The 27943-nt window shown below is 30.2% G+C and overlaps 1 protein-coding gene across 2 annotated transcripts in view; it reads right to left on the minus strand.

The window, feature by feature from the left end:
- Nucleotides 1-954: 954 nt before the first annotated feature.
- LOC107446649 (adhesion G protein-coupled receptor E1) overlaps nt 955-27943 on the minus strand; it is a 118547-nt gene continuing 91558 nt past the window's right edge. For both annotated transcript variants that reach the window (XM_043043937.2, XM_043043936.2), the window contains exons 7-18: nt 25959-26158; nt 21509-21646; nt 20088-20188; nt 18419-18713; nt 17420-17639; nt 14861-14983; nt 13995-14089; nt 11208-11332; nt 8495-8760; nt 7144-7213; nt 5284-5817; nt 955-3551 (exon numbers count right to left, since the gene is read on the minus strand). In XM_043043937.2, the coding sequence (XP_042899871.1) occupies nt 2738-3551; nt 5284-5817; nt 7144-7213; nt 8495-8760; nt 11208-11332; nt 13995-14089; nt 14861-14983; nt 17420-17639; nt 18419-18713; nt 20088-20188; nt 21509-21646; nt 25959-26158 (2981 nt within the window). In that variant the 3' untranslated portion in view covers nt 955-2737. The remainder of the gene's footprint in view (nt 3552-5283; nt 5818-7143; nt 7214-8494; nt 8761-11207; nt 11333-13994; nt 14090-14860; nt 14984-17419; nt 17640-18418; nt 18714-20087; nt 20189-21508; nt 21647-25958; nt 26159-27943) is intronic.

Consider the following 27943-nt stretch of genomic DNA (forward strand, 5'->3'; position numbering starts at 1 on the left):
ATGTCTCTATTTGGGGAAAAGAGGGAAATCTTAGAAATTACTATTGGTTTTTGAAATAGGTCGAGTTATTCCCACGAAGATTAAAGGGAAAAATGTCCTGCTTTTAAATAAATGCATACTTGTGCCAAAAATAGATTTAAGGACAGGATGTGAATTTAAAAGTGTGAGAAAGCATTTGGTTAGATTAATAAAATAAAAGAAAATGATTTAACATAAAAAGATTAATTGAAGCTTTTTATGTTACATATATATATATTTATAATTTTTTCCCTTTTAGTTATTTAAAACAGAATTAATTTAAATATTTCTAGAATGGTCAATAAAACTTCTAGAGTGGGCTTGACTAACCCTCAGTTCTCAATTAAGAGATCCTGAGGCTTTGAACAAAATATTGCTTAAAGATCCTTACCATTTTCACCAAATATAAATTTTGTAATGATTTTATTTTAATAAAAAATTATAATGATTTTATTTTAATAAAAAATTTCTTACGTCTATATGTGTGCACAGCACAGTTTGTACTATACGTATCACACGCCTGGAAGCTGCACCGATCTGATGTTAAATTTATTCAAAAGCCCTTAACAATTAAAAACTTGATTGATGCGCTGCTTATATACACGAAGCATATGGCATGCACGGTACTTTACACACTGGTGTGAATGCAGCATTAGAATTTTAATTTAATAGAAATACATTGTTTTTACGTTTTTAGAGGAACTAAAGTAAGCATTGGCACCAATGCATTAGTAATTTAATTGGTCTTTTTGGAGAAAAATCAATTGTAAGTATTTAATGAATCAGCAATGAATTATATAAAGTTATAACTAAAATTTTAAAACCTTTGATACAAATTTTTTAAAAATTAATATTTAAGGGCCTCTAAAGTTTGAGAGCCCTTGGCAGTTGTCCCTTTTGCCCCTGTGGTCATCATGTCCTATATGAGGCAGAACATTTTTTATTTTTTCATGGCTAAGCTTAAAATATGAGAACTGATGCTTAGTCTTTTTGAGATGAAATGGGATAAATTCATTTTGCCAGATTTCAGGATTAAAAATTTTTTAAGTTGTTAGGAACTCCTAAAGGTCGTAAAGGTAAAGTAGAGGGGGCCCTGGTCAAGGGCTCCTTCTACCCATGTGATGATCAGGTGTTGCTCACCCTGGCCACTATCTAATTAAGCCAATGGTTGTCAAATATGAGAAGGTTAAAATTTACCTAAATTAAAGTTAGGTTTCATTTATTATTTTCTAAGAAGTTGGCTTCACATATTTTACTTTTGTGATTCTTATAGTCAGAGTTCATTTTCCAATCTAGGATTTATGTATGTTAACATAGTATTTATTCTTCAGATGAGGTTAGGTTTCCTATTTTGTTTCATTTTGTGTTCCTTAAGAGCTATGCACTAGAGTTGCAACATTCACAGTCAGTTTCAAAATGTTTATAAAATTAAAGGATATTCCATGTCATTGCTCTTACTCAAAACTGAGTGTGTAAGTGTTTGTTTTTCTAGAATTCAGATGTCTATTTCATATATAATATTCTAGGAAACTAGTTCGGTATTTTTTGCAAGTTTTCATAGAACTTCATAGAACAAAAAAAAGAAGAGAGATTTAAGGTGTATTTTATCCGTTAGAGTCATTCTCTGATGAGCCTACACCATTCACAATCTCTTATGAAACTTCAAAGTTATTAACATGTTGTGCGTTTGCCACACTTTTACTGTTCAGTGTTTTGTAATTAGCAATTAAGTTCAGTCTTCATTCATGTAACTTGGAAGGTAGAAGGTTGGAAACATTTAACAATTTGCGGTGTTTATGAATTGGTCCGGGTGTTTATAAATTGTTCCAGGTGTTTATGAATTGATTTGGTGTTCAGAACAAAGAGAAGTGAATGATGGACATCCTTATAGTATATAAATCCTTAAAGTTTAAAATCTTTCACAGATATCGTACTGAAAAACTTTTAAATTTAAGAGATTTAAGGTGTTTTTTTTTTATCAGAGTCGTTTCTCTGGTGAAGATACACCATTTACAATCTCTTATGAAACATATAATTGACAAATTTCAAAGCTATGAACACTTACTGTGTTTGTCACACTTTATATGTTTGGCGTTTAGCAATTAGCACTGAAGTTCAGTCTTCATTCATGATATTAGAAGGTTGGAAGCATTTAACAGCTTTATGTTAATATACATTGATCACAAAACAAAGCGAAATGAATGGTGGACATCTTTATAGGATACAAACCATGCTCAATATTTTAGGAATAAGCATAAGGAATATATTATACTTGGGCATGGTGCACACATGGTTTTATTGTTCAGCGTGCTAATGTCATCTACTATACATAAAAATACTACAGATGAATGCACTTTAACAAATGAAAATAGCTTAAAACTGTGAAGTATGTTTAGCACAAATAAATAATAAGATTATCCTAATTTTCACAGAGCTGAAACTGTAGTTATCACAATAACTCATATTACATTAAAAGATAATATCCATTGTGCTCAATATATAAGTATATTTATCCGTAGTGCATAAATGTATGCACAAATGTGACGAAAATAAAACTTGATAAGCTTGCAACAAAATGTGGGAAACATTTTTTGAATCTTATCATTATTTAATTATTTCTGCTTATTACATTACCGCCTCTTGCAGATACATGCAAATTAAGTTATTCCTTGTTTTTTTTTAAATAAAAAAAACGTATCTTTTACTACTTTTTATACTTCTACTTTTTACTTTTGTTCCAAGATTTATCAGTACCAGTGCACCCATTTCTGCAATTTTGGGGTCCATTGTTTTGCGAGCTTGATGGACTATCTTCTACATCTGTTGAAGTTGAATCATCAGTGTTGCATTCTTCCTGTTCATAAACAGTAGATGCACGACGTCTATAACCTGGAAAATGAGAAACACTTTCCTTTTTTGTATTTGGTATTCCTTTCTTCTCTTTGTATCGGGTTTCTGCATTTTCGTTTGAAAATTGATTTCTTTTATTTTTTTTCTGATTATTAGAACGCTTTTTCATGTTAGAAAGAATTGTTTTTGCTCCTTCTTTTGCAGGACTCTCAAGCGCTGTTATATTCTCATTTGATTGCTTCTCTTTACATTTTTCCAAACTTTCTTCACTTGTTGTTATATCATTCTTCGGTAATGCTACTCGAAGCTTGCGTTTCCCGTATGCCTTTAGAGAAAATTTGGAATTTTTTCTTGGAAATAAATTGTGATGCTTAAAGGTTTTGTCATTTTCCGATGACTCTTCAGTTGAAATAGAAGATTCTATGCTTAATTGCTTTTCGACTGGCAAATCAATCTTATCATTTTTCTTGTAGTATTGTACCCCACTATGGTTTAAATGCGTGTCTCCCTTTCTAGTTAAATGTTTTTGAATCCTCTTAGGATTAGTAGTATTCCAGCTATTGTAGTACTCGGGATTATTCTCTTCTATTTCTTTACAATTTCTTCCATGTTCATATAAAGAATTTCCAATAATTGCACAAGGGATTTCTTTTTGACCATTATCTTTTGTAACCCGTCCATTCCTAAAAAGTAAAATATAAAAATAGTTATTAAGAAATATTTTTAACAGGAATTATGAACCTGGGTTGAAGTCCAGACGAATAAAATTCCTTATAGACTGAAATACAAAGATAGCCAAATCTCTAACTCTAAGTATACATTTTTGCATCCGTAATATGTGTTCAAATATGTAACTTTATCGACAAACATCTTTGGCATAAAAATGTCAAATTATAAATAAATTTTAAAAAAAATTATTCTTAATTTGGCAGACATAGAGATAGAGACAGAGAGATTTAAAATAAAAAATACTTTGAATCAAGTTAAAATAAATGAATTGCAATGTTATACAAGCATGTTTTATTCAGGCTTACAGTATATCATGTAAAATTTAAAAGTCCTTTTTCTAAAATTATTTCCTTAAACTGGTCGAATAATTTTTGCCAGAACTACATGATTCCTTGGTTTTTATGTTTAAAAAATGAAAGTAGAAACTTTTTTTGTAACGACGGCCTGTAGCGGTCGGTCAGTCCACCGACTTAAGCTTAGCGCTTCGTGGTTCTATATCGTTATCTAATTACACAAACTCACTCTTCGCGGTTAAATAGCATAAAAGTTGGAATAAACTATGTTACGCCAAAATCATGGTGACATTTAGTGGGAATGTGTAATTTAGCATAACTATCAATTAAGCTGATTACCACCTTATTACCAAATGTCTAAGTAAAATTTTTTCTAGTTTATACTTATAATTTGATAAGGAACAAATGGATCAAATTTAAGATTTCTATTTTGCTTGGAACTTATAAGTTCGCATTGCTGTCAATTAAGGTAATTATCTGTAATTACCCCAATAATTACAAAATATCAAAATAAAATTGTTTTTATTATAATCTTATAAGGAACACATTCTCAAAAATTAGAGACTTTTATTTTGATAGCAACTTGTTATTAAGATTACTGTCAGTATGGGTAATTCCCTCGATAACCCTGTTTATTGCTAATATCGAGATGGAACTTTTTTATTTATCTCGGTCGAAATTTATGGTCCAAATTTTAGCTCACGAACACAGAGGCGTATCTGGAGAAAATGGCGCCTATGGCAATCCTCCCTATCGGCGCCCTTCTTAAAATATTTTTATTATTCTCTATTGTTTAACACATATCTATACACTCCAGCATATATATATATGTGTGTGTGTAATACAGTACTGAAGCACGTTTGATTTGTTAGTTACCAAGGATTTGCTCGAAAATGGATATGCGCAAAGTGATATTATAATGGATAAGTTCATAATTAATAAAGTTGATATTCAATTATACAATTTTAATGATTTTAGAAAAATCACATNAGTCATAGAGGAAGGAAGTACGTTAGTTTCTCTCGCGATTTTCATATAGATTAAAAATTTTTTAAGTTGGAAAACTATACGGAACTGAAAACTACATTAAACATAGTTCTAAAGAAAAGTATCACGGGAATTTAAAATTTTTTTTTTATTAAATAAAAAGGAAAAATATTAAGAAAAGGGAAAATATCATAGAACATTCCTATACAACTGAAAAGAGGAGGAGAGGGAAGGGAGAAGGGCTAAAGGCATGAAACCGGTCTCTCTCCAGATGTCGTATTCGAGTGTTGCGATTGCCAATATTCTTTTTACCTTTGATTTTGAAGCAATTTCATGGCAAACAGGAATTCATCGTAAAAGCACCTAGATTTTTTAATAAACATTTGAAAATAAGTTTCTTACTTACCTTCCAAAGAGGCTTCTATCTAGAGCAACTGTGGGTGACAAATCTCCATTATCGGTATGCGGTCCGGCTTGAGAAGAAATAACTGGAGTTTTTGTGCAGTGTGAATTATTAGAGTAGCTGACTGTGCCAGGAGGAATGATACCTCTGTGTTTTTTCAATTTTCCAGCTTTCAACAAATATATCCATGCATTTCTTGCTTCTGGATAAAGAAGACAACGTACCAGGAAAATAAGGAAACCTTGCAAAGAATTGGCGATGCAGAAGAAATATTGAAAAAACAACTTCATTCGACCAACTGTCAAAGTGCCAAATACCCAAGTTACTCCTAGTAACACCATAACTGTAAATGCTCCTCTCACTTGAGCTACAGTAACTGATGGATGCTCTCTATAAGACGTTTTGACTGTTAATCTTGGTGTAAAGATTACTTTTGCAACTAACAAGAAAACTGTTGTATTAGTTGCTAGAATGATGCAACATGGCCCTAAAAAGGCGCAATAATACAGCACAGGATCCAAGGGAGATATCATACAGCTGAAAAAAGAAAAAGTTTTAAATATACATATCTACTTAAAAAAAAAAAAAAAACTAGTTATGATACAACTGCTTTTTTAGGATATATCTTTCATTTCTGTTAAGTAACTAGAAGTACAATTTGCTGAAGAAAAAAAGCTGAATACCTTTACAACTTTTTATCTTATAGTCGGATTTTCACAAGTACCATGATGGTACTTGTGAAACATGATGGTACTTCATGGTTGAAAAAGCTAATTTTGAATATACTATTTTATGCCCTTTTTTTCTTTTATCTTTCCTTGAATAAATTATGTCATTTGTAATTGGCGTGTCACAGTTTAACAGATTCTTTTTCTTTTGACATTATTCTCTGCGTTCAAGTCAACCTAACAAAACAGGCTAAAAAATCTGAATACAAAATCTTGTTTTTTCCTATTATGCAAAATATCTTAAACTTTAAAAATTTCAATGAACAATCATATCACTGTACCACCAATTCTGAAAGGGTTGAAGCTGTTTAATTTTCATGTCACAATAAATAGTGGTCTTATAAATATGTTTATTTCAGAATAAAACATTTACGGTACTGTTATTAACAAGCAATAGTGGAAATTTTTGTCTACATTGCCGTGCACAATTTTGAACCAAAAATTTTTTATTCAGGAAAAACTGACATTTTAGAAGTCAACATTTGAAAGTGCATAACATGTTTATTTAGTATATGGCAGCTGTACTGTAATTTTAACTAACTTAGAAGGGGAAAAAAAGCACTAGGACAATTTGCAGTTGCACATTGGCAAGTCAGGGCAGGATACATTTCCAAACGGAATGGGGGAGCCGGGAGGAACTTCAGACATCGATAAGGGAATCGACATTCATATGATTGAAACAGGATGAACTTATCGAACTTACTTTTTAAATTGAAGGGAACAATTCAGCGTGATATTAAAATGTCATCGGTTCCCTTTTGGTGGCCCCTTGGGACATGGGTTGGAAATTTTCTAGTTTAAAATATAGAATTAAATATTTTCAGTCTTTTTATTTTCCTTCCTTTTTCATTTTACATTCACATTTCGCTAGGTACTGATTTTGCACATCGTCAAAGTCAAATAAATTAATATTTGATTATTTTAACCCCTCGATTACTCTTGACTCTGGTCACAGCTTGAAAACGATTTTTTAAAAATTTTGTTACTTTTCCTTTATATTAATTAATGTCTCCTAAATCTATTTTTTTTTGTGCTTTATTTTTTATAAGGATTCTGAAACTATATTCAAGGGTGGTGTTTATGAAACATCATGTATAGGTTCGTCTTTCAAGGAGTGTAAACTGATAATACTTACTAAGCTAAACCTGAATAATAAGCTTCAAGTTTCAAACTGGCAGTGACTGCAACGATGGTGAGAGGAAGTCCTAAAATTAGATTATATTGAGTAAAATATGCAAAATTTAAAACTGAAAAATAAACTATCAAATCACGATTATTTATCAAGATGTAATTAATCTGACTCAGATTTACTTGACGTTAATGAGTAAATCTGTGCTTAACTTATTAACCTATTATTGCCTTTAGAGCCTTATTAGGCATGGTTTTTATATGCATCTTAAGCTCACGAAACTTATTTTTTAAATCTAAATTATTTTTAATTATTCTTTTAAATTTTATCAGTGGCAACACATGTCAAGCGATTGATTTCCTTTTTAAGGTCTGATTCGAAGGCAGTCTTTCGAAATGTTTAGAAGAAGGTTTAAAATAGTTTCATTGTTCCAGAACAATTTGCTACTAATTTAGAATTTGGTTAAGCACGAAAGCTTGGTTATTTAATAGATATCAAATTCCATAATAGCCAAGCTCTTAGAAATCGATACTTGTGTAGCAATACTAGTTTTAGAAGCTCATTTATTAGTTAAGTAGTGCCTAAAACTGTAAAAACCTTTTATAGTTTTTAATTTTAAACTGATAAAAAGACTTTTTAGGGACACTTTTTAAATGCTTCTTAAGCTCATGAAATTAAATTTTTCAATGTGAATTATTTTTAAATATTTTATATTTTCAATTTTATCTGTGGCAGCTAGTATCGTTTGATAAAGATTTAGTACTTTTGATTGATAATTCGATAAGTTTGTTGAATTAGTTTTTTTTTTTCATTTTGCAAATATTTCTATAAATACGATTGTAAGAATACTATTTTTTAAATATTTCATAATTTTAGACTTTGATAGTGTTTTAATATTTTGAATTACAATAACGTCTGAAAACTTTTCGACTTTTTCAAATAAAGCAGTTTTAAGAGATTTTTTTTTACAATCTTTCCATTGATTTTACCATGGATTTTACTACAGGCTGTCTCTCAATTTAAGATAGGTGCCTAAACTATCAGATGCCACCTCTTCTCTTTCGTTAGTGATATTTTATAGCTCAAATGCCGCAAATAACTGTGAAACTATTATATATTCTTGCTATACCCTGAAAACTCGTTATTCTTCTACGTAGCGTTTGACTTTTAATAATCTTGAACTATTATCTGTCACTCCTTTTATTTTCGTTGGCGACATTTTATATCAAAAATGGCGCAGAATTCAAATCTTGAGCGATTGTTGGGTCACCCTTCATAACTATATAAACGCGGTTTTTTTTAACAATAATTTGTTACATAATGATATATTTTAATTAAACAATTGAAATTTTCTTACCCCAAGCAAATAAGCATCTTTTCAGAAGAAAGTGTGTCTCCGATGAAGCAAAAACATGAACTAAAAGCTGATACATATTTATAGCTTCCACAGACATCCAGGACAATGATGTTAGAACGAAGTAGTGCAGTAATAATGCAACTAAAGCACACACATGTCCTCCAATTCTTGGTTCAAAGGATAAGCATATGAAGGATAAGTTCATCAACAGTAGTGACAAGCATAAATTTGACAATATTTTTCCAGAATGATCACGATTCAAACATCTAAAAAAATATATTTTTTTTGAAAATTATAAAAACGATCAAAAGAAAAAAAAAACACTTTTTCAAAAATAAGGGAATATCTGCAATCAGTATAACATCTACACATTTTTTTAAAAATTTTTTACCCGAGTTGATTTTGGTCCTCGAATAAGGGAAAACTTGTTTCGTACTCTTCAATAATATTACACTTGCTCATGAAAGTAAACTCTGCCCAGTATAGTTACCGCAAAGAAATCGCTGTTCTCTCTTGAATTTACGCAAAACCTACATACGAGACCGTGCGGGTTACTTAGTGCGAATGCGAAATCTCTCTATTATTCTTTTTCCGACGTTATGTCCCAGCGGTTTAACAGCCAAAAAATCCACGCTTGACTGAGTAGTAGGAAAGCGTGATGTGAAGGTCACTAATACAATCCATTTCTCCAATTTATATTGTGGTATTTTAGTGGTGTATTTAAGGCCGAAACCTGAATCGTCAGCTTTTTAGTGTTGTCTAGTACGACGTTAACTAAACTGTAAAACGTTCCCATAACAGCCTGTTGTGGGGCATGGAGGGTTACAGAAGTTCCGACTCCCCAATTTCGTGACCAACGACATGATTATTATGTTGCCAACATTGCGCTCGTTCACAACTATTTTGCCTATAACCACAGAGATCTCGCAACTTTTTAACTATCAAGTCTAACAAAACAATAAGTGAACATGAGGGGGAATTTAATACAAAGCTGCCCTACAATGTTTACTAAAGATTCTTTTAACAATGATAGTGAGGCAGCAGATTAAAGGCAAGAAAGTAATTAGCTATTTCTTAGATTTGTCTTGTACTTAACAACTCTACGTCACCATTCATAACTTTCGTGTATCTACTTTTTTTAATTATTTGTGTTACGGTTATTAAAAGTCTTTTAAATCAAAATTTTCTACAGTAATTAAAATACTAAAACATAAAGTTTACTAAAGTAAAGCGTTCTCGCTACAGCCTGTTGTGAGCTAGGGAGGCTATGGATGCTTCACAATTTCGTAACTAATGGAATGAATGGTGGCAACGTGCTCATCATTGCGCACTGGCTACTTTTACTTCCCAGACAAGCTGGTACCCATAGATCTGAGGCTGAGCGAGCTTCAAGCTGCCCCCGGAAACCGAACATTATTAGTTAATGACACAGCTAGCTGCGCATAAACTTGTTACCATTGGAAAAAATCTTTCATAAAAGCGTAAAATTTAACAGGTATAATACGATGAGAAATTCGCTGAAACCTTACTAAAGTGTTAAATTGAGCCATGTGACGTTCACCTATTGTAACGTGCAATTAAGTCCACTAAAACGTGCTCCAATAAGGAAGTGTAATATCTGACAAACCACTGGACATAAATCGTTCAAACTTAGGAAAATGCTAACAACTGAATTTGCTTTGGGCATGCTATATTTTCTGTAATTGAAATAAAATATTTTTATTCACTTGTTTTTTTGTTCTCGTTTAATTTTACTTTTGGGGTGCTTCTTTATCACCCTGTACGATAATAGTGTTCAGCTTAGCATCATATTAAGGCTTCAGCAAATTTAAACTAGAATATAGTTGAACAAGCTCAAATTTCTAACCTTGTAATAGAAAAATGGGGATTCTCCTTCTTAGTAATTAACGTACACAACCTTTAATAAACTTAGAATAATAAAATCACCATTTCTACATACAGGCCTTTTCATCTACAGTAAGGAACGTGATTAAAATGATAATATTTTATTCATTTTAAAATTCGATGAATTAAGAAACACCATAAAAAGGGAATCGGGACAACGCACTTCTGGATTGCACAATCTGGCAACAACATACGAACCACATAATAATTTATTAAGAATCAATTGTATTTGTCACTTAATAGAATATTTTAAAACTTCTATATGTTTAACTTAATGAACCAATACCAGATCGACAAACAAACGAATATTTTTTGTTTTATTTTAATCTATAGATAATATATTCAAAAATATATTAAGAGAGTCATTTCCACGTTTTCGTCCAAAAACGTCATCTTTTAATATTTACTTCATAAAAAATTCAGAATCTGAAGTTCTTAAAAACATATTTTTAATTAAGCTGCATTATCAGTAATTTTTATATTTTTTCCCCTCACAAACTCTCTGCATTGATAGCTTTTATTTTTTTTGAAAATTTATTTTTTATGATTCAAGATTTTTTATGATAATTGAAGTGTTATAAGACACTTCAGGGAACTATACGCTAAGGTATACCCATTTAAATTGCAAGTAGATAATACTTGCAACTGCTTAACTGCTTGCTTAAACTGCAAGTAGATGTCTTAATACCACTTTGAGTGGTATTAAGACATATTCCAGCGAATATTGACTAGTATCGATGATTGAGATAGTATATTAATTTTTTTTGATGTCTATTGATTATTATATTGATTATATATTTTTTCTTACCCAAAAATTGAATATGTTAGAAGTGTTGAACTCAGTCCAACTATAGATAATGCACTTCCAGAATAAGATATTATAGATAAAATAGTTTCATGTATATCGCTTGCCATTACTTGAGGTGTGAAGTCCTAAAACAGAATTAGTGTATTTATATTTCTCATTTCAAGCATTCAGTATATTTATAAATACAACATGAAATAATTCAAACAAAAACAATTTATGATAATTGATTTAATCATTATGTTTTTTATTAGGTCAAGTAGTAGTTTAAAGTAGTAATGAAAACGATTTATATTAATTGATTTATTCATTATGTTTATGAGTAGGACATGTAATTGAAATTAAAACAATTTATGCTAATTGATTTATTAATTATGTTTATAAATAGGACACGCAGTAATTGAAATTAAAACAATTTATACTATTTTATTTATTGTGTTTTTAAATTTAACATGAATTAAATGAAATTGGAGAAAAAAAATTATCGGGTTAATAAAAATGACCGATGATTTGAAGAGTCAATTGAGAAATGGGAAGGAGATAGAATTTAACGATTTCTTACACTCTGTTTTGAAACCAAATATTTATTCTCCTCAAGTTTCAAAATTATCAAGTTTGTCAACAGATAGTGCTGCAGACTGGAAAAAAAAACTATTAAACAATGTTGTCTACTGCATATTAGATCTTTCCAACTGTAATTATTTGAAGGAGTGTATGTTAATTTTGTTCGCATACTGTGACACGTTCTTGCTACAAATGGTGTTTCTTTCATTTATTTTGGTGCTTATATTAGCTGACAGCTCCATCTTTTGTCAAGCTTTATGATTGATTTTGAAACTTGGTGAGAATAAATAACTGACTTTGTAAAATGCTGCAAGTCACGTGAATACCACTTGTCCAATAGAAAAACTTACCAAGTGATATTCTGTAAAAGTTCAAAATTTTTGGTTCAAAATATGATAAAGGGAGAAGTAAATACAGAATACTTTTTTTTATATATTCCGCCAAGTTTTTGATAAGGGAGCTTATTAATGGGAAAAGTTGTTTTGTAAATAGCATTCCCTGTTGTAATATTATTTCTTTGTTTTTCAATTCAAAATGTTGCTTAACAATTTTCATCAGTAAGGTTTTAAATTGTCATTAGAAAATGTTCTGTAACATTTCTAATGATACATAATTTTTTTTATTACCAGAAGTGTTTTTAAAATTCCATGCATGATGTACCGTCCTTAATATAGATTTTAAGAATAATCTATACTATGCATATCATAAAATTTGCGTACTCAAAAGCGCCTCCAAATTTCCTAAATCGTGATTCAGGTTGGGAAATGCAATGAAGGGAAAAGGGTTAAAATCATAAAAAAATATCCTATTGTGCGAAAACTAAGGACGAGTAAAGTCACGACAAGTCAATTGTTCCAAATTGTCAAAAATAATACCACCACATCCCCACGACACAAGAACATTGGGAAAAAAGAACAAAACTTACCAAAAAAAGAAAAAAAATAAGAAATTCAAGGGATAAAAAGAACTTAATAGAAAACTTAGGTTTAATTCAGCAAAAGACCGAAACATCCATGTGACTGACAAAGAAAGTTCAGACTTTAACAGACCTTATTATCATTTCTGACTGTTTTGTAGGATTTACGTAACAAAGCTTTTAAAGAAATGTGGAGTCATGGCTTGTACTTGTCACTGTAGCGTCAATGGTATATTTGGAATCATTATCGGTGGCTGTTGACGAGCTGCCAAGCGCTTCCTTAGAGTGTTTTACATGCGCTTGATCGGATTTTGATATGGAGACCTTGCTGGCATTTCGATAAGTTGAATATTTTCCCTTTCCGACAGATTTGTAATGGCCACTTTACGATGAGGTGCAGCGTTGTCGTTCATGAAAAGTAACCGGGAACCCGTAGCATCTGTAACAAGTTGCACATGAAGAATTAGAATATCGATACAATAGTATGTAACTGAACCATTCTTGAATACAGGTACCAAGCATGATTTATTTCCCGTTCTTTTAAGTCGTTCAGAATCGGTAGAAAAGCAAAATCTGTCTTCATCCGAAAAGCGTTCTAATCTCAATTGCTCTTGTCTCCTGTTCGGGTGTTCCCTGTTCCACAGAAAACGACATCTCCGATTAGTAGGCTAGGCTTTAATGGTACACACTGCAATAGTCCTCATGCAAATATGTAGATCACCATTGTGCCGCCTCCGGGCCACGGTGGAACGTGATATTGGATAAGTAGTCTGTTGCCTTTGTCTTTTAACTTCTCCCGTTATCTATTGTCTTCCGCCTACCCCCAACTGCAAATTTTTTGTGATATGTCATATTTCGTTAATGTTTTTATTTTCCTTGCTTAAATATTAACTTTCTACCCTAAAAGTATAAATTTTTTGCCTTAATTTTTTTTACCAGAATTTTGAAGGTCTTAAGAGCTATTTTTATGAAAAACCTAATTTACAGCATTTTGAAGTTTGTATGGAATGGGATTTTAAATTTTCGCATAATAATCAGAATGACAAACCTTTTCAGACCCAAAATAGGATCGGCTGTTCAACGACAGTTATAAAGTAAAATAAAACCTTTTCAAAAAACTTTAAAAAAAAAGAAGAAAAAAAACATTTTATAAGTTTTAATGATAAAAAACATCAAGTAAGTTACGAGTAGGAAAAGTTACTCTGCTTTCTTCGAGTTAGCACCAGTATCGATTTTGAAAACATGGTATTGCGTAAAAAGAAATTAATATCACGTCTTAGATCAAAATATTATTAAGAAATGTATCTTACCAGAAGTACAGAAAATGCTGTTAGATGTGATGATTGGCAAATAATTTTAGTTTCCGTCTGATTTGTTTTCAAGCCCTCTGAAGACCAACTTTTCACTGAAAAACAACGCAAAATTACACATATAGGAACAAGAAAAACTAAATTTATCACAAACTGTAAATTCATTTCTAAAAAAATCAACTGTGTTTTATGTTACTGATTAATTAATGTTTACAGTAGGATATAATTTTAAAATGATTATTTCATTAATTTTTCTCGAATAGAGTTACTTTTTGTCGATCATGGTTATCTCTTAAAATTACAAATTTATGCCATGTTTTATCGAAGTTTAGAAAATAGCATTAGGGCTGGTTATATTTTTCAACTGAGAGTGTTTCTTATTGACCGCCCTTACTATGTAATGCTTAGAATCCTTGTATAAGTCGAGAAAGTATACACATTTGGAATACTAAGCTAATATATGAGTCAGGAAATACAAAAATGCTATTGAATTTTAACAACTGAGACTAAAAACATCAAAAACCGTTTGATTCTCGGAGAAAACAGAAGGGAGGAGAAAGGTGATTATTCATTCACAAAGTTAATAGTATTGGAAAGCACTAATTTTGTGGATATAATCGTGTGAACTAATGACAAGATTTTATGTTTTCGTTATTATTTTTTTAATTTCGGAAGATTTTCAATATATTTTTTAATATTTTTATCATTTTTTTTCTTTCTTCCGAAACTATAAGTAGAAAACTATAAACATCGCTTTCGTACTGACGCAATATACGCAATATATTTCGTATACGCAATTACATATAGCGTATATATTAAATAATTGAGTTGAAGTTTTTTTAAAATTATATTGAAAATTATATTACCTGGTTCATCCCAGTAGACACAAGTTGGTACTCTGCTTGTTTTCAAAGGGAGGACATAAATAAGTGGATTATTCATATTCTTCAATGAAACGTTTCCAACACTTATTTGAAGAACTGGCATATCTGAAATATAAATGAAATAATTCAAAGTAATGTTGGTTTAAACATGAATACAAAATAAATTCCTTTGTTGTTGTTGACGTATGCCTGTTAAGGCAGAGGGGTGCGATTGTTCTTGTTTTCAAGTGGCGCCATCTATGGCCACGAATTCGACTTTTGCCACACCCATACGTCACACCCGTTTGTAGTGTGGGCCCATTTATACATCCATTCATTCATCCACAGATTGTAATTTTGACCTGAATCAGAGAACGATCAATGATAAATACCTTTAACGGTAAATTCCTTTAACGGTAAATTCCTTTAACAATAATAAATTCCTTTGAGAATAATATATAAGCTTTTGATGCCCAAAATTTTATTCTATATATGATTTTAATTTATGGTATAATATGACATAACTTACAAGATACGCATGCAAGATTTTCTACTAATTGTTTGTACAAAAAAAGTATAGAGAAATTTTTTATAATGAATCAGCTCTTGACTTTATACGAAGTATTCGACCCTCAATATAGGAAAATAAATAAATAAATAAAAAGGTCACAATAAGAGCGTTTCAGTAAAAGTGCCACAAGGAAAAATATACGGGAGAAAATTTTAGAATTGATAAACTTTAAGTTATCTTCTCTGTTTCATATTTTATATATTTATAATTTTTTTTTATCTATTTATAATACAAAAAAATATAAAATGAAAATTTACAAATTGAGAAAAAATGTAAGTTAATTAAAATTAAGTAATCAGCTCATCTTTAAAATTTATTTATAATATGATGTTATATGGATTGCTTTCAAAATCATATAAAAAAAAAAGAAAAATACTTCTCACTCTGTGTCTGTCAACTAATCTGAATTATATTACTCTTACAAAAAAAAAAAAAAAAAAAAATATTGATCNTAAATGAAATAATTCAAAGTAATGTTGGTTTAAACATGAATACAAAATAAATTCCTTTGTTGTTGTTGTTGTTGACGTATGCCTGTTAAGGCAGAGGGGTGCGATTGTTCTTGTTTTCAAGTGGCGCCCTCTATGGCCAAGAATTCGACTTTTGCCACACCCATACGTCACACCCGTTTATAGGGTGGGCCCATTTATACATCCATTCATTCATCCGCAGATCGTAATTTTGACCTGAATCAGAGAACGATCAATGATAAATACCTTTAACAGTAAGTTCCTTTAGCAATAATAAAGTCCTGTTCGAATAATATCTAAGTTTTTGATGCCCAAAATTTTATTCTATATATGATTTTAATTTATGGTATAATATGACATAACTTACAAAATACGCATGCAAGATTCTATACTAATTGTTTGTACAAAAAAAAGTATAAAGAAATTTTTATATAATGAATCAGCTCTTTACTGGATACGAAGTATTCGACGCTCAATATAGGAAAATAAATAAATAAATAAAAAGGTCACAATGAGAAGATCTCAGTAAAAAGGCTACAGGGAAAAATGTACCGAAGAAAATGCTATAATTGATAAAATTTCTCCTTTTCTCCTAAAATCTCCTTTTTTTTATATATTTATAATGAAAAAAAAAAATTTATAAATTGAAAGAAAATGTAAGCTAATTTAAACTAAGTAATCAGCTCAACTTTAAAATTTATTTATAATAGAGATGTTACATAGACTGCCTTCAAAATCATATTTAAAAAAAAAAGAAAAATACTTCTCACACCTAATCTGAATTATATTACTCTTACAATAAAAATAAAAAAAATGTTTTATCCGCTTTTTAAAAAAATATTTAAAATTAAAAATCGGTAAAAAGGTACAACCTCATTCAGTACCGTATGGGTACACTTTTTTTTTTATCTTCGGTTCTCTTTGCGGAGACTTTTTTAACCGGAATTTTTAAGCTGCAAACTTTATTTACCTTTCTTTTTACACCGGAAACTTTTTTCTTTATTTCACGATTGAAACTTATTTGGACTGAGATAATATAAGCTGTATCTTTCTTGCTTTAATGAATTTCAAATTAAACTTTTAACTTTTTGCGAGAGAAAAAAATTTGAACCCAAATTTTTGTCAAGAAGAGCCAAAATTGCGGTCATTGCATTCATGTTCAAAACGAATCTCGGTATTTTTCTCAGCTAAAATAATTAAAAATTTATAATGATTTGTAGAATAGTAAAAAATAAATAGGGCCTTGAAAAGGTTAAGCAATTGTTTCAGGAAATGCTTACTCTCAAATTATTGCTGCATAAAAAAAAGAAAAGAATTTTTTTTTTAAGATTTAAATAGAGAAGTTTTCTTGTAAAAGCGCAAGAACTTGCCTAAATTGATCAAAATAAGAAAGATATAAATTTAAAAATTAGTTCTGTTATGAAATTGCGAGGGTAAATTTCAAATCCTATTTAATGCTATTCTTAGCAAAACTTAATATTTTATGTACTACACACTCTTACTAATATTACAGTTACTTACTGATTTCTTTTTCTTTTGTCTGATTATTAGGCTTTGGAGCTGTTGACTTATCATTTGTAGCTATTTCTTTTTCTGTAGGTTTCTCTTCATTGCGATTTAAGTTCTGTTTTGTTTGGAACAGTTTGTCATTGTAGTAAATGACAAATTTTACTCGAACATTGCCTTCCATTTGCCGATGAGCTTCTTGTAAAGCTTCTTTAGGCACAAAGACTTGAAACACCTTTGGAAAAAAATGGCCATGTTAATAGACATTACTTTTTTAAACGGGTTACAAATTTTAGGAATGTACAGTGCGAAAAAAAAAAAGGATCACTCTGAATAACTTTTGATCTGATGATCAGATCTTCACGTTCTAGAACTCAATCTTAATGGCTCGATTGGGTAACCTCAACTATGCTAATTAATAAGTGCAGACGATATTGTAAAATACGAAATCAGACACAAAAACGTAATTTCTCTGAATAAACATTCCCTTTTTTCGACGGATTCAGACTTCTGACCCTCAAAATATAGGGGATAGTCGCAATCTGGGGAATATGGTCCCAGTAGTTCGGTCAGGAGAGCGGTCCAAATTTTTGCCCCTTTAATGTTAATTTTACTTTTTATGTATTTCGCTATATCTCGAAAACTTTTTCAGCTAATTGAAAAATTTTTGCTCACAATTATGAAATTCGTTTGTCAGAAGATAGTTCCATGCAAAAAATAACCTTTATTAAATATTTATTATTTTTTATTATTTTATTTAATAATAATAATCAAAGAAATTTTGAATTGTAAGGTATACATCATTTCAAAGAGTATAATTTTGCATCATTTCAAAGAGTATAATTTTACTTGGCAAAGTACAAAATTTTAGCAAAATTGGTCGAATAGTTTCTGAGAAATCGAATTTCAAATATCTGACTTTTTTGGCCAAACGAGCATCTTACTCGCACTTCCTCTGCGAAAGCTTCGGTGTAACACTAAAATAAATTATATATAACTGAGATTCATATTTACCGGAACTTTTTCTGAAGGGGTGGGAGCCCGAGTTGTTGGAGGAGTTGTTTTATTTTCAGATGCAGACATCACTTCAGAACCATCTTCATGCGCTTCTCTTGCAGTAGTTTCTTTATCTACCACGGCATTCCCTTTTGTTGGTGCTGTAAGCTCAAGATGATCACTTTCAGTATCTTCTTCAAATTCTGGAAACCATTCCATAGAGTGAATTATAACGTTAGGTGTAACTATATTGACAGATGATCCTGGTTTTAATTCAACATTAGAGGCAAAATCATCTACCATTTGAAGGGCGCTAAAGTTAAATAAAACAAAATAAAATTATGTCATTTAATTGAAGTTTACAATTAAAACTGAAATAATCATAATTTGAGCAAGTTAATAAGCTTTAACATTATATTTTATCAAAATATTTGATGTCTATATATTTAATCTATATATTTGATGATGTATTTTTTTAAATTTGCATGAAAATTTATCTTATGTTCTCGCAAATCATGACAGCTAAAAGTGAGAAATCTTAATAGCGTTCAACCTTGGTTATATTTTAATTTTTCAATGCTTTAAAACACTACTCCTTTTGAGTTTGACCTCATTCCGATAAATACTTGCATGGGTAATTACTCATTCTTTTGTTGTGGTTGCGTATGCCTGTTTTAGGTCGAGGGGTGCGATTGTTCTTATTTTCCGGAGGAGCCATCTATGACCAAGAATTCGACTTCTGCCACACCCATTCGTCGCTCCCGTTTATAGGGCGGACCCATTCATACATCCATTCATTCATCCACAGATCGTAATTTTGACCTGAATCAGAGAACGATACGATCGATCGCCAATCCAGTATCCCCAGAGGTATTGATTTGTTATGGGAACATGGAGGACTTTGCGACTCGACAGATTTAACGTGCATCAATCACCATTTACTACACGAGGAGTCTTCGGTCGGCGGGGTTCGAATCCGTGAACTCTCGGACATGGGCCCAGTGCTCTACCGACCAGGCTATCCCGGCCTACTCATTCTTTTGTGACAAGTATATAGCGACGGTTAAGGACAGAATTCCGAATTTCGGTTCACACGGCAATAGTTATGTTTCTCAATCAATGCGACCACCCAGCCTCAAAAACTAGATTGCGCTATGCAACATTACTCTAATATTCCTTTTTCAGAAAAGGAAGGGAAGGAAATGGTTGAGTGGGAAGCTGTGAGTATTACACATGTCTGTGTGGGATGTCAACAGTGCATCCTAAAGTAATTTGTTGCCTTAACATTTAAAAGCTGAGTTATATTTGAGTCATGTTTCGTTAAGTTACATCTGAACTGTAGAGTGTAGCTTAGTTAGTTTATTTATTGGTTTAATTGCAACTAGCGTGAGAGATGGAAAGTATTAAAGTTAACCACCCAAGTGATTCGGTTGGATATGAATAGTGCAGTGATATGTGTGGTGTTGCCATCTATGGCTGCATGAAAGAATTGTGTGTTCCTATTGTCGAAATTCATCAATTGTGGTGAAAATGTAGCAAATACAAAAACAGAATCCCGTATCTGCAGGTTCACACAGCTGAGCTTTCACCCAGCTTCAAAAGACTAAGTTGTTTTATGAAGCGTCGCAACACATTTTCTAAAGAATACTCCCAAAAGATAATAATTATAATATATAGTAATAATTACCTTTCACTAAAAGTGCTAAAGGTTTTGTTCTCATCTTTCCTTATTACGCTTTCATTAGCTTCCATTATATTGCTGATGACCATCAGCAGTCCTTCAGCAAGCTAAAAAAGAGAAGAAAAGAAAATGGCAATTAGAATTAACAGTTTATTTTTATAATAGTCCTTATAAATGAATAAAAAAAGTCTCTTCTGCAATACGAACGATACTTGTTGCTGTTTACTAAAAATTGCTCATTCTAAGCATAAGATAGACTAGGAAAGTAATCAACCCCCTGTAATTTTTTTTTCAATACAATTCACTAAAAATATCCCGATTGACAGAATGACCAGAAAAGTCATTTGAGATATTGTCTGATGAGATGATAAGTACTGATATATTTATCTTTTTTTCGAGACCGATCTCAACTGTCAGAGGGATGCTGACGGCGAAAGACGATGATAAATATGTTTTTAATTACCTTTCTTTAATTTTTATAAAGTTATGACGGATATTCACTCTACTCGGCAGTATCTTTTGAACTATGTGAATTACAAAATCACCTCTCAATCAGAATGAGAGGGCAAAGGTAATTTAGAACATATATTTGCTTGTTTTAACATTTTTAAAAATATTTTTTTGCTACGTTAAAAACAATTTCCAAAATCATTTAAATCTGTTTTCAATATTTTAAACAAATTTTTTTTTAATTAAAAGTAACTTTTAAAAAATATAAAAATAGACAAATGTAGTCATTAAAACAATAATTTCCTTTCAATCTTTTCCTCCGGCACTCAAACAGACTTTGATTCTCTCAGTCTCTCTTCTTTAGTAATGATTCGTTAAATTAAGGTAGAGATATTTTTATGTTTCGTTGTTCCCTTTCTGTGTATACTTAATTTTTTAACTTCAATTTTGACAAAGAATCTAAAATTATATATTAAGGGTGGTTATTACAATGCATTCTATATCTATCAATTATAAATCTATTGAATAAAAATATACATTTAATCAACACAAGCTAAAGTAACTCACACTAAAAACAAGCTTTAAGTTAATAAAGTACTATTGTAAGTAGTCTTAACATTCCTAATCTTAACATTCCTTGTCTTAGCATTCCTTGTCTTAGCATTCCTAGTCTTAGCATTCTTAGTCTTAGCATTCCTAGTCTTAACATTTTTCTTCATCTGTTTGAAAACTTTTAAATCAATAAACAAATGCTTTAATTTTCCATACAACTTATTCCTTCAATGTCAATAAGAAAAATCTTGATATATCTTCCCCTGCTTAAGTCTATCAAAATTATAAGGCAACGAAGTTAAAATATCGTCAACAGTAAATACCAAAAGGATAGGCTGTTCAATGCTAATCATTAAATAATATAAAATGTTCTAGAGCCAATAAAATATTTTAGAGTAAAAAATTAAATATTATTAATTTTTTACCTTTTTGTCTTGTGAAGCGTACTTGGAAATAGTTTCAATTCCTTGAGACGCCGCTTCTAAAGATTCCGAGCTCAAATATTTAGGATTTTTTGTAATTGAATTCAGTTCATTGGCCAACTCATCGGCCACTATGAAACCCTAAATAAAAAAGTGTTGTAAATATTTAATAAAACAACATGGAAACAAACATGAATCTAGCATCACGATGATAAAAAATGTATTTTTGTTTTAAATATTAAAATTTTTTAAATCTCAAAAAGAAATTTTAAAAATGAAAACTGTCTGAAATTTACATTTTACTTAAAAAGACATAAAAATAAAACAGAAGATAAAATTATGGCACATAATCAAAATAATAAATAACGTTTTACAGAGTTTTGAACTTAAACTTAGTCGATCGCTAAAGTTTTTGAAAATATTAATCTAAATTTCGTGATGGGAAAGTTGATGTGTTTAACCTAAATTCGAAATAAGGAAAGCAGACAATAAACAAATATTTTTCGTCCTTTTTGCATTTTTGAACAAATGCTTTGAACAGGAAGCTCTCGTATATAATAATGTGTTTTGCAAAATAATAAGTTGAACAATTTTTAAAGCTTTTTTTTCTGTTTTTTTTTCTTTTTTTTTGTTTTCAAAAAATATTGAAAACACATCACAAAGTATGAAACGCGAGCATTGTATGGAATGCCTAGGTATTTGTGTAATAATACCGGGTGTTTTTAGGCAAAGTATGAAATATGAGAATTATTACATACTTTCCTTTATTACTTTAATATGAGAATTATTACATATTGGTAAAGTATGAAAAAAGGTCTTGATATGTCTATTATATAAATGAAGCGCATTCCTCAAAAATATAAACGTTATTTTGAAAAAATAATGAGAATGCCTTTAAAATTTTTTTTATGGCTTTCTTATTAAGGGAAACAAAATTTTCATATAAAAAACTGAAATAACCTACTTGTTGCAACATGGTAGGCTTGAATGACATTTTGAATTACATTCGAAACGATTCGGACATGAATTTCATACTTTGTCAATTTCTCACTAGGCATTCTATGGAATACCTTGGAAATGTGTGAAATAGGAATCGTTTCATACATTGCCGGGTTGTTATAGGCATTATATACAATGCCGGATTTCAAACTTTGCCTGTAACATATATGCGTAGCATAATTCAAGATGGATGATGCTCCATAGCATATTTTAAGCATGTACGGATGCAAGTTTTAATATTTTAAATAGTTAACAAATAATTTGTAATTTCTAAAAATTTTAGAAGGATTCTAATAATATCACTTAATTATCAATCTTTGCAATATAAATAATATGGTTATTTTTCTTCTCTCATTGTTGTCACATCACACATCTTAACTACTGGCTACCAAATATTAAACAAAATCTAAAACAAATACACTGCCCTTCAATAATAGAAGAGACACTTTCAGTTTTTGACATTTCTTAAAATTTCTCAAGAAATACTCAGAGGATTATTTTGTCACTTTAGAGTTGTTTAGTTCATGCGATTTTTCAAACTTAGCAATAAGATTTAAAGCCTTCAGAGGTTTTATGGACCGACAATAAATATAGAAAGTAAACAAGTTTTTTTAAAACACTATGACAGAAAGACAAGCAATAAGCTTGTAACTTGTATAAATTGCTTTATATTCTATTTTCAATTGCAGCATAAAATTTTGTAAGCCTAATATTTATAGAGATATGCACATTCTTATATAAAAACTAATTGTTTTGTCTTGCGTTTTTTTGCTATAATTTAAGAAATATTCCGTAAAATTAATCGATATTTTTAGGGCAATTTAAAAATTAAATGCAAAAACTTTGTTTTGAAATTTATTTTTAAAATATAGCTCAAAATTATCAGAGGTTTTCCACAAATTTTATCATGTAGTATTGCAAATGACACTACCTTATAAATAGACAGCAAGAACGAAACACAATTTGTAGAAACCCCTGATTATTTTGAGCTTTATTTTAAAAAATGCAAAAACTACGTAGAAAATTGTTCAAAACTTTTAACATTTTTAAGATATTCAAATAAGACTGTTTTCATTAGTTGCCAAATACGATTCACAACAAAATTATGAAAAAATAACTTAAAAATTTTTTTTGTGCATGCGCAATACAAAAGTACTCCTTTAAATTATTTATATCTTGTGTAGTTTTACTCAACCTTTTTTAAAATAAAATTTTTGCATTTAATTTTAAATTGCTCCAAAAATTTTGATTAATTTTACTGAGCATTTTTAAAGTTATAACAGAAAACGAAAGGAATTTTTTTTTTCAAATATAAAAATGTCTATATCTTTATAAATATATAAGCTAGAATTACGAAATTTTATGCTGTGTTGCAAATAACAATTAAAGTAATCGATACAAGTTGCTAGCTTATTGCTAGATTTTTTGGCATAGGGTGTTTTAAAATACTAGATTTCTTTCGTAATTTATTGTCTTTCCCTTGAACCTTTGAAAGCTTTAAACTTTATTGCAAAGTATGAAAAATCACATGAACTAAAGAACTCTAAAGTTACAAAATAATTCATTGAGTATTTCTTGAAAAATTTAAAAAAATATATGTCAAAATGTGAAAGTGTCTCGCCCATTATTGTAGGGTAGTGTATTCAATTACTGTTCATGCATTAAGCATTACTGATTTAAATACATTACATACATTACTGATTTAATGTTACTTTCCCACAAATATTCCGTTTAGTTAATTTCTTAAGAGGGAGTCAGATTTAAAGAAAAACTGTACGAGATATATATTTTTTCTATAGCTCATTTTCAAAGATTCAAACGGAAACAACTAATTTCTAGTTTTTTTCTTCTTTAATGTTCTAATTATTCTGTTTGTTCTAATTATTTTGGAACAGATAAATCCACCAATACATTTATTATAACGCCAATCCCCCCCCCCCAAGAAAAACTAGCGCTAAGCAACAGTTGTCAATATCCGTGTGAACTGTGAAACATGACGAATTATGTTTTCTTCTCTGTTCCTTACGAAAGTGAGCTTTATTCATTGGGTCACGATATAGTCGGTACTTATCGAGTATCGTTTTTTTTATAATTTATCGAACATCGGTATATTTCGGAATTATCATTTGTAGATATATTTCGATATTTATCGTATTCACGACAGATCGTGAGAATGTATTCTTAATATGGTTATGGCGATAAATAAATAATATGGATATGCCACGATATATCTCCAAGCTCTACTTGAGTCCATGCCATAAGACTATGACTGATTCCTTTAATCAATGTTTATCGATCAAGGTTTGCACAAAAAATGAAGACATTAGTGGACGACGCTATGTCAAAGTATCATAGTGCGAAAGGTACACTCGGCGTCCCGGCAACTAAAAAAGGCGAGGATGAGCAAGTTCAAAAGGAAAACGATGCGAATTATCTTTACGACGTTGAAGGATGCGTGGGATACAGAGGTTTTACTCCAAAAGCACACTGTGACTACTTTCTACTACGTCGATGTACAGTCGGCAAAAAAAAAGATACCCTCAATATTTTTTGTTCCTAACGATCGGATTTTCACGAACTAAGTGTCAATCTTATTGGTTCCTAGGGGGGACGTCAAATATGATAATTAATTAGTGCTAACTATTAATTAAGTTATAAAATGAGACACAAAAATGTACTTTCTCTGAATAAAGCATTTTCGATTACATATTAGCAATCCTGACACCCTTCAATTTCAAATAATTTGGGTCGTAAATCTGGTCGCAATAAAGATTTATATATTTGGCGATAGTCCTTGAAAACGGCCAAGTAAAGTCGCTACCACAAATGAATATTTTAAGATAACCCATAGACTAATTCAAGGGAGAAATACTTAATTTTAGACTATAAAAAAATTAAAATAATGTTCTGTGATTACTCGGAAAGGTTTAATTAATAATAGTTAAAAACTATAATGTTCTGTGATTACTCGGAGAGGTTTAATTAATAATAGTTAAAAACTCGAAGCTTCTAGGTAATTGACAATTTTAACAATTGACAAGTAAATAATTTGCATATTTGAGGTCACCCCAAGAACAATTAAGATTGACACTTAGTACGTGAAAATCCGATCATTAGAACGAAAATTATTCTGGGTGATATCTTTCTTTTTTCTCCGACTGTACTGAAAAGATTAAAGACTACGGTAACAAACGAGCAAAAAGACATGGACGCTATCAGAAAGGATATTTGCCGATTTGAGACACATGAATCCGAGAGTTCCTGATGTAGCACAACGTGTCAACACGGCTTGATTCTGTGCACTGATATCGTCGATATTTTTTTCAAGTTTATTTCTTAACTTTCGGGAATCGCTTGGTATATAAAAATAAGAAAACCAATTTTGAAAAATTTTGCTACAATGTTCCCCCTAAAGTAAAGGGTAAAAATATGAAAAATCGAAGGTAAAACTCACTTTTCCTTTACATAAAGATGCATTTACAGGACTCCATGAAGCCTTATTTTCATCTAGAACGCATTCCCTCGAGGCAATAGCTTCAACTGCGGTATCTAGAGTCCCAAATGGACATTTTACTGTTGCAATTGTAGAATGATTTGTCGCATTCCAATAGTAAACTCCAGAATCAGTATCCGTTCTTCCTGCAGGACACTGCACTATAAAAGTAAATGTTACTCAGATTAGTGGTGTGTATTTAAATTTGTCTTAAGGAATATTTTTAAAAAATATTTCTAAAAAGTTAGTGAAAAATATTAAACTAAGAGACTAGGACATTGAGAGTTTTTACACTATTATGGTGATTTTTTACAAACTTGGCTTAGCCTATCTTGTATTTTTTAAATCATTTAGTTGTTACAAATATTTTCAAAAATATGTATACTTGTGGAGAAAATAAATAATACAAAAATACAAAATAAGCTCTTTAAATTAAATAATGAAATGTTATTAATTTGAAAATAGAACTCCCTAGTTCATATGGGTCGGTGAAAAATGATTAATATAGTTGTGTTAATTGCAATTTTTTTTAAAGTTACAATTTGATTAAAAATAAATTCAGACATTTATAAGCTGTTAGAAATGAGAAGCTTATTAGGAAAAAGAAGGCAGAGAAATTTAAAATACCTTATCTCTTGGGAAATGAGACGCGCTTATTTTTTTTAAATGTTAAGTTGAATCAAAAATTTAAGCTGTTAAAGATAAATTGTACCCCATGTTTGTAATAAGAATTTTAAGTTATGGATAGCTAAAGTTAAAATGCCATTTCTTCAGCACATATTTTACAGAAAAATTGGTTTTTATTGCAACATCTTAAAGTTAAGTGCAATGGGAATAAGTGAGAGATGTCCAGACGTAAAATTGTTTAGATATATTAAATTATCACTTTCAATACGAATTTATATGCAATATGGGCATTTTGCCGATCAATACTTTTGATCATGACGTTCTCAGCGAAATGCAGTGATATCTAACTTCCATTGAACATAAAAATGTGGGCTGAAGGTTTTTACGTTGAAAACTTAGGAATTATTTCTTTAAAATATACTAAGAAAAAAAAACTTTTTTTCAGACGAACAAAAGCTTTTCTAATAATGTAGACAATGATGCAATGATAAACAATACTCATTGTTACATGAAAATTAGAAAAAGGTACGATACTTTAGATATTTTACCATATCAAAGTATTATTCGATGCAGAATGTAAAATATTATTATAAAAGTTCGAAATTGCAGCCTCACGTTCATAGTGAATGAAAAACACACAAATTATTTGTCGAAAATTCTCAAAGAATAGTTAGACTTTTGAAAAGCGAAAGTACAATCGCAATATTTAATATTATTACAAGTTAACCTATAAATAAATGCGCCAATATTTTCTTTAATTATTTATATCCTTAAATGTAAGATATGCCCATAATTTTAGGAAATTTGTAGATAGAAAACTGGTTAGATAGTTATTCTTTAATTTGATAATTTTGATGTATTGGACTTACAGGGATTGGACAAAATAATTCAAGCATTTCTATACTTACACATTTTTTGATGTTTCTCCAAAAAATATTTAGATAATCATTTTATAAATTTTGAAGTGTTTAGGTTATGCGACTTCTCATACTTATCAATGAAGTTTAAAGTTTTTAGAGGCTTGAGGGACTGACAATAAATTACAAAGGGAAAATAGTGTTTTTTAAACCCCATGCCAAAAATAGTAACAGTAAATTTGTAACTTGTAACAATCATTTTGATTATTATATGCAGTAATTGTCCGAAATTTCATGAATCTAGCTTAAATATTTATGGAGATATGGAAATTTTTGAACAAACTTGTTTGGTTTACGTCTTTTTGCTATAAATTTTAAAATATTCAATGAAATGAAAAAAATTTTTGGAGCAATTTGAAATTAATACAAAATTATTGTTTCAAAATTTAAAAAAAAATTTGT

Source organism: Parasteatoda tepidariorum, chromosome X1 (assembly GCF_043381705.1).
Source record: "Parasteatoda tepidariorum isolate YZ-2023 chromosome X1, CAS_Ptep_4.0, whole genome shotgun sequence".
Lineage (NCBI taxonomy): Eukaryota > Metazoa > Arthropoda > Arachnida > Araneae > Theridiidae > Parasteatoda > Parasteatoda tepidariorum.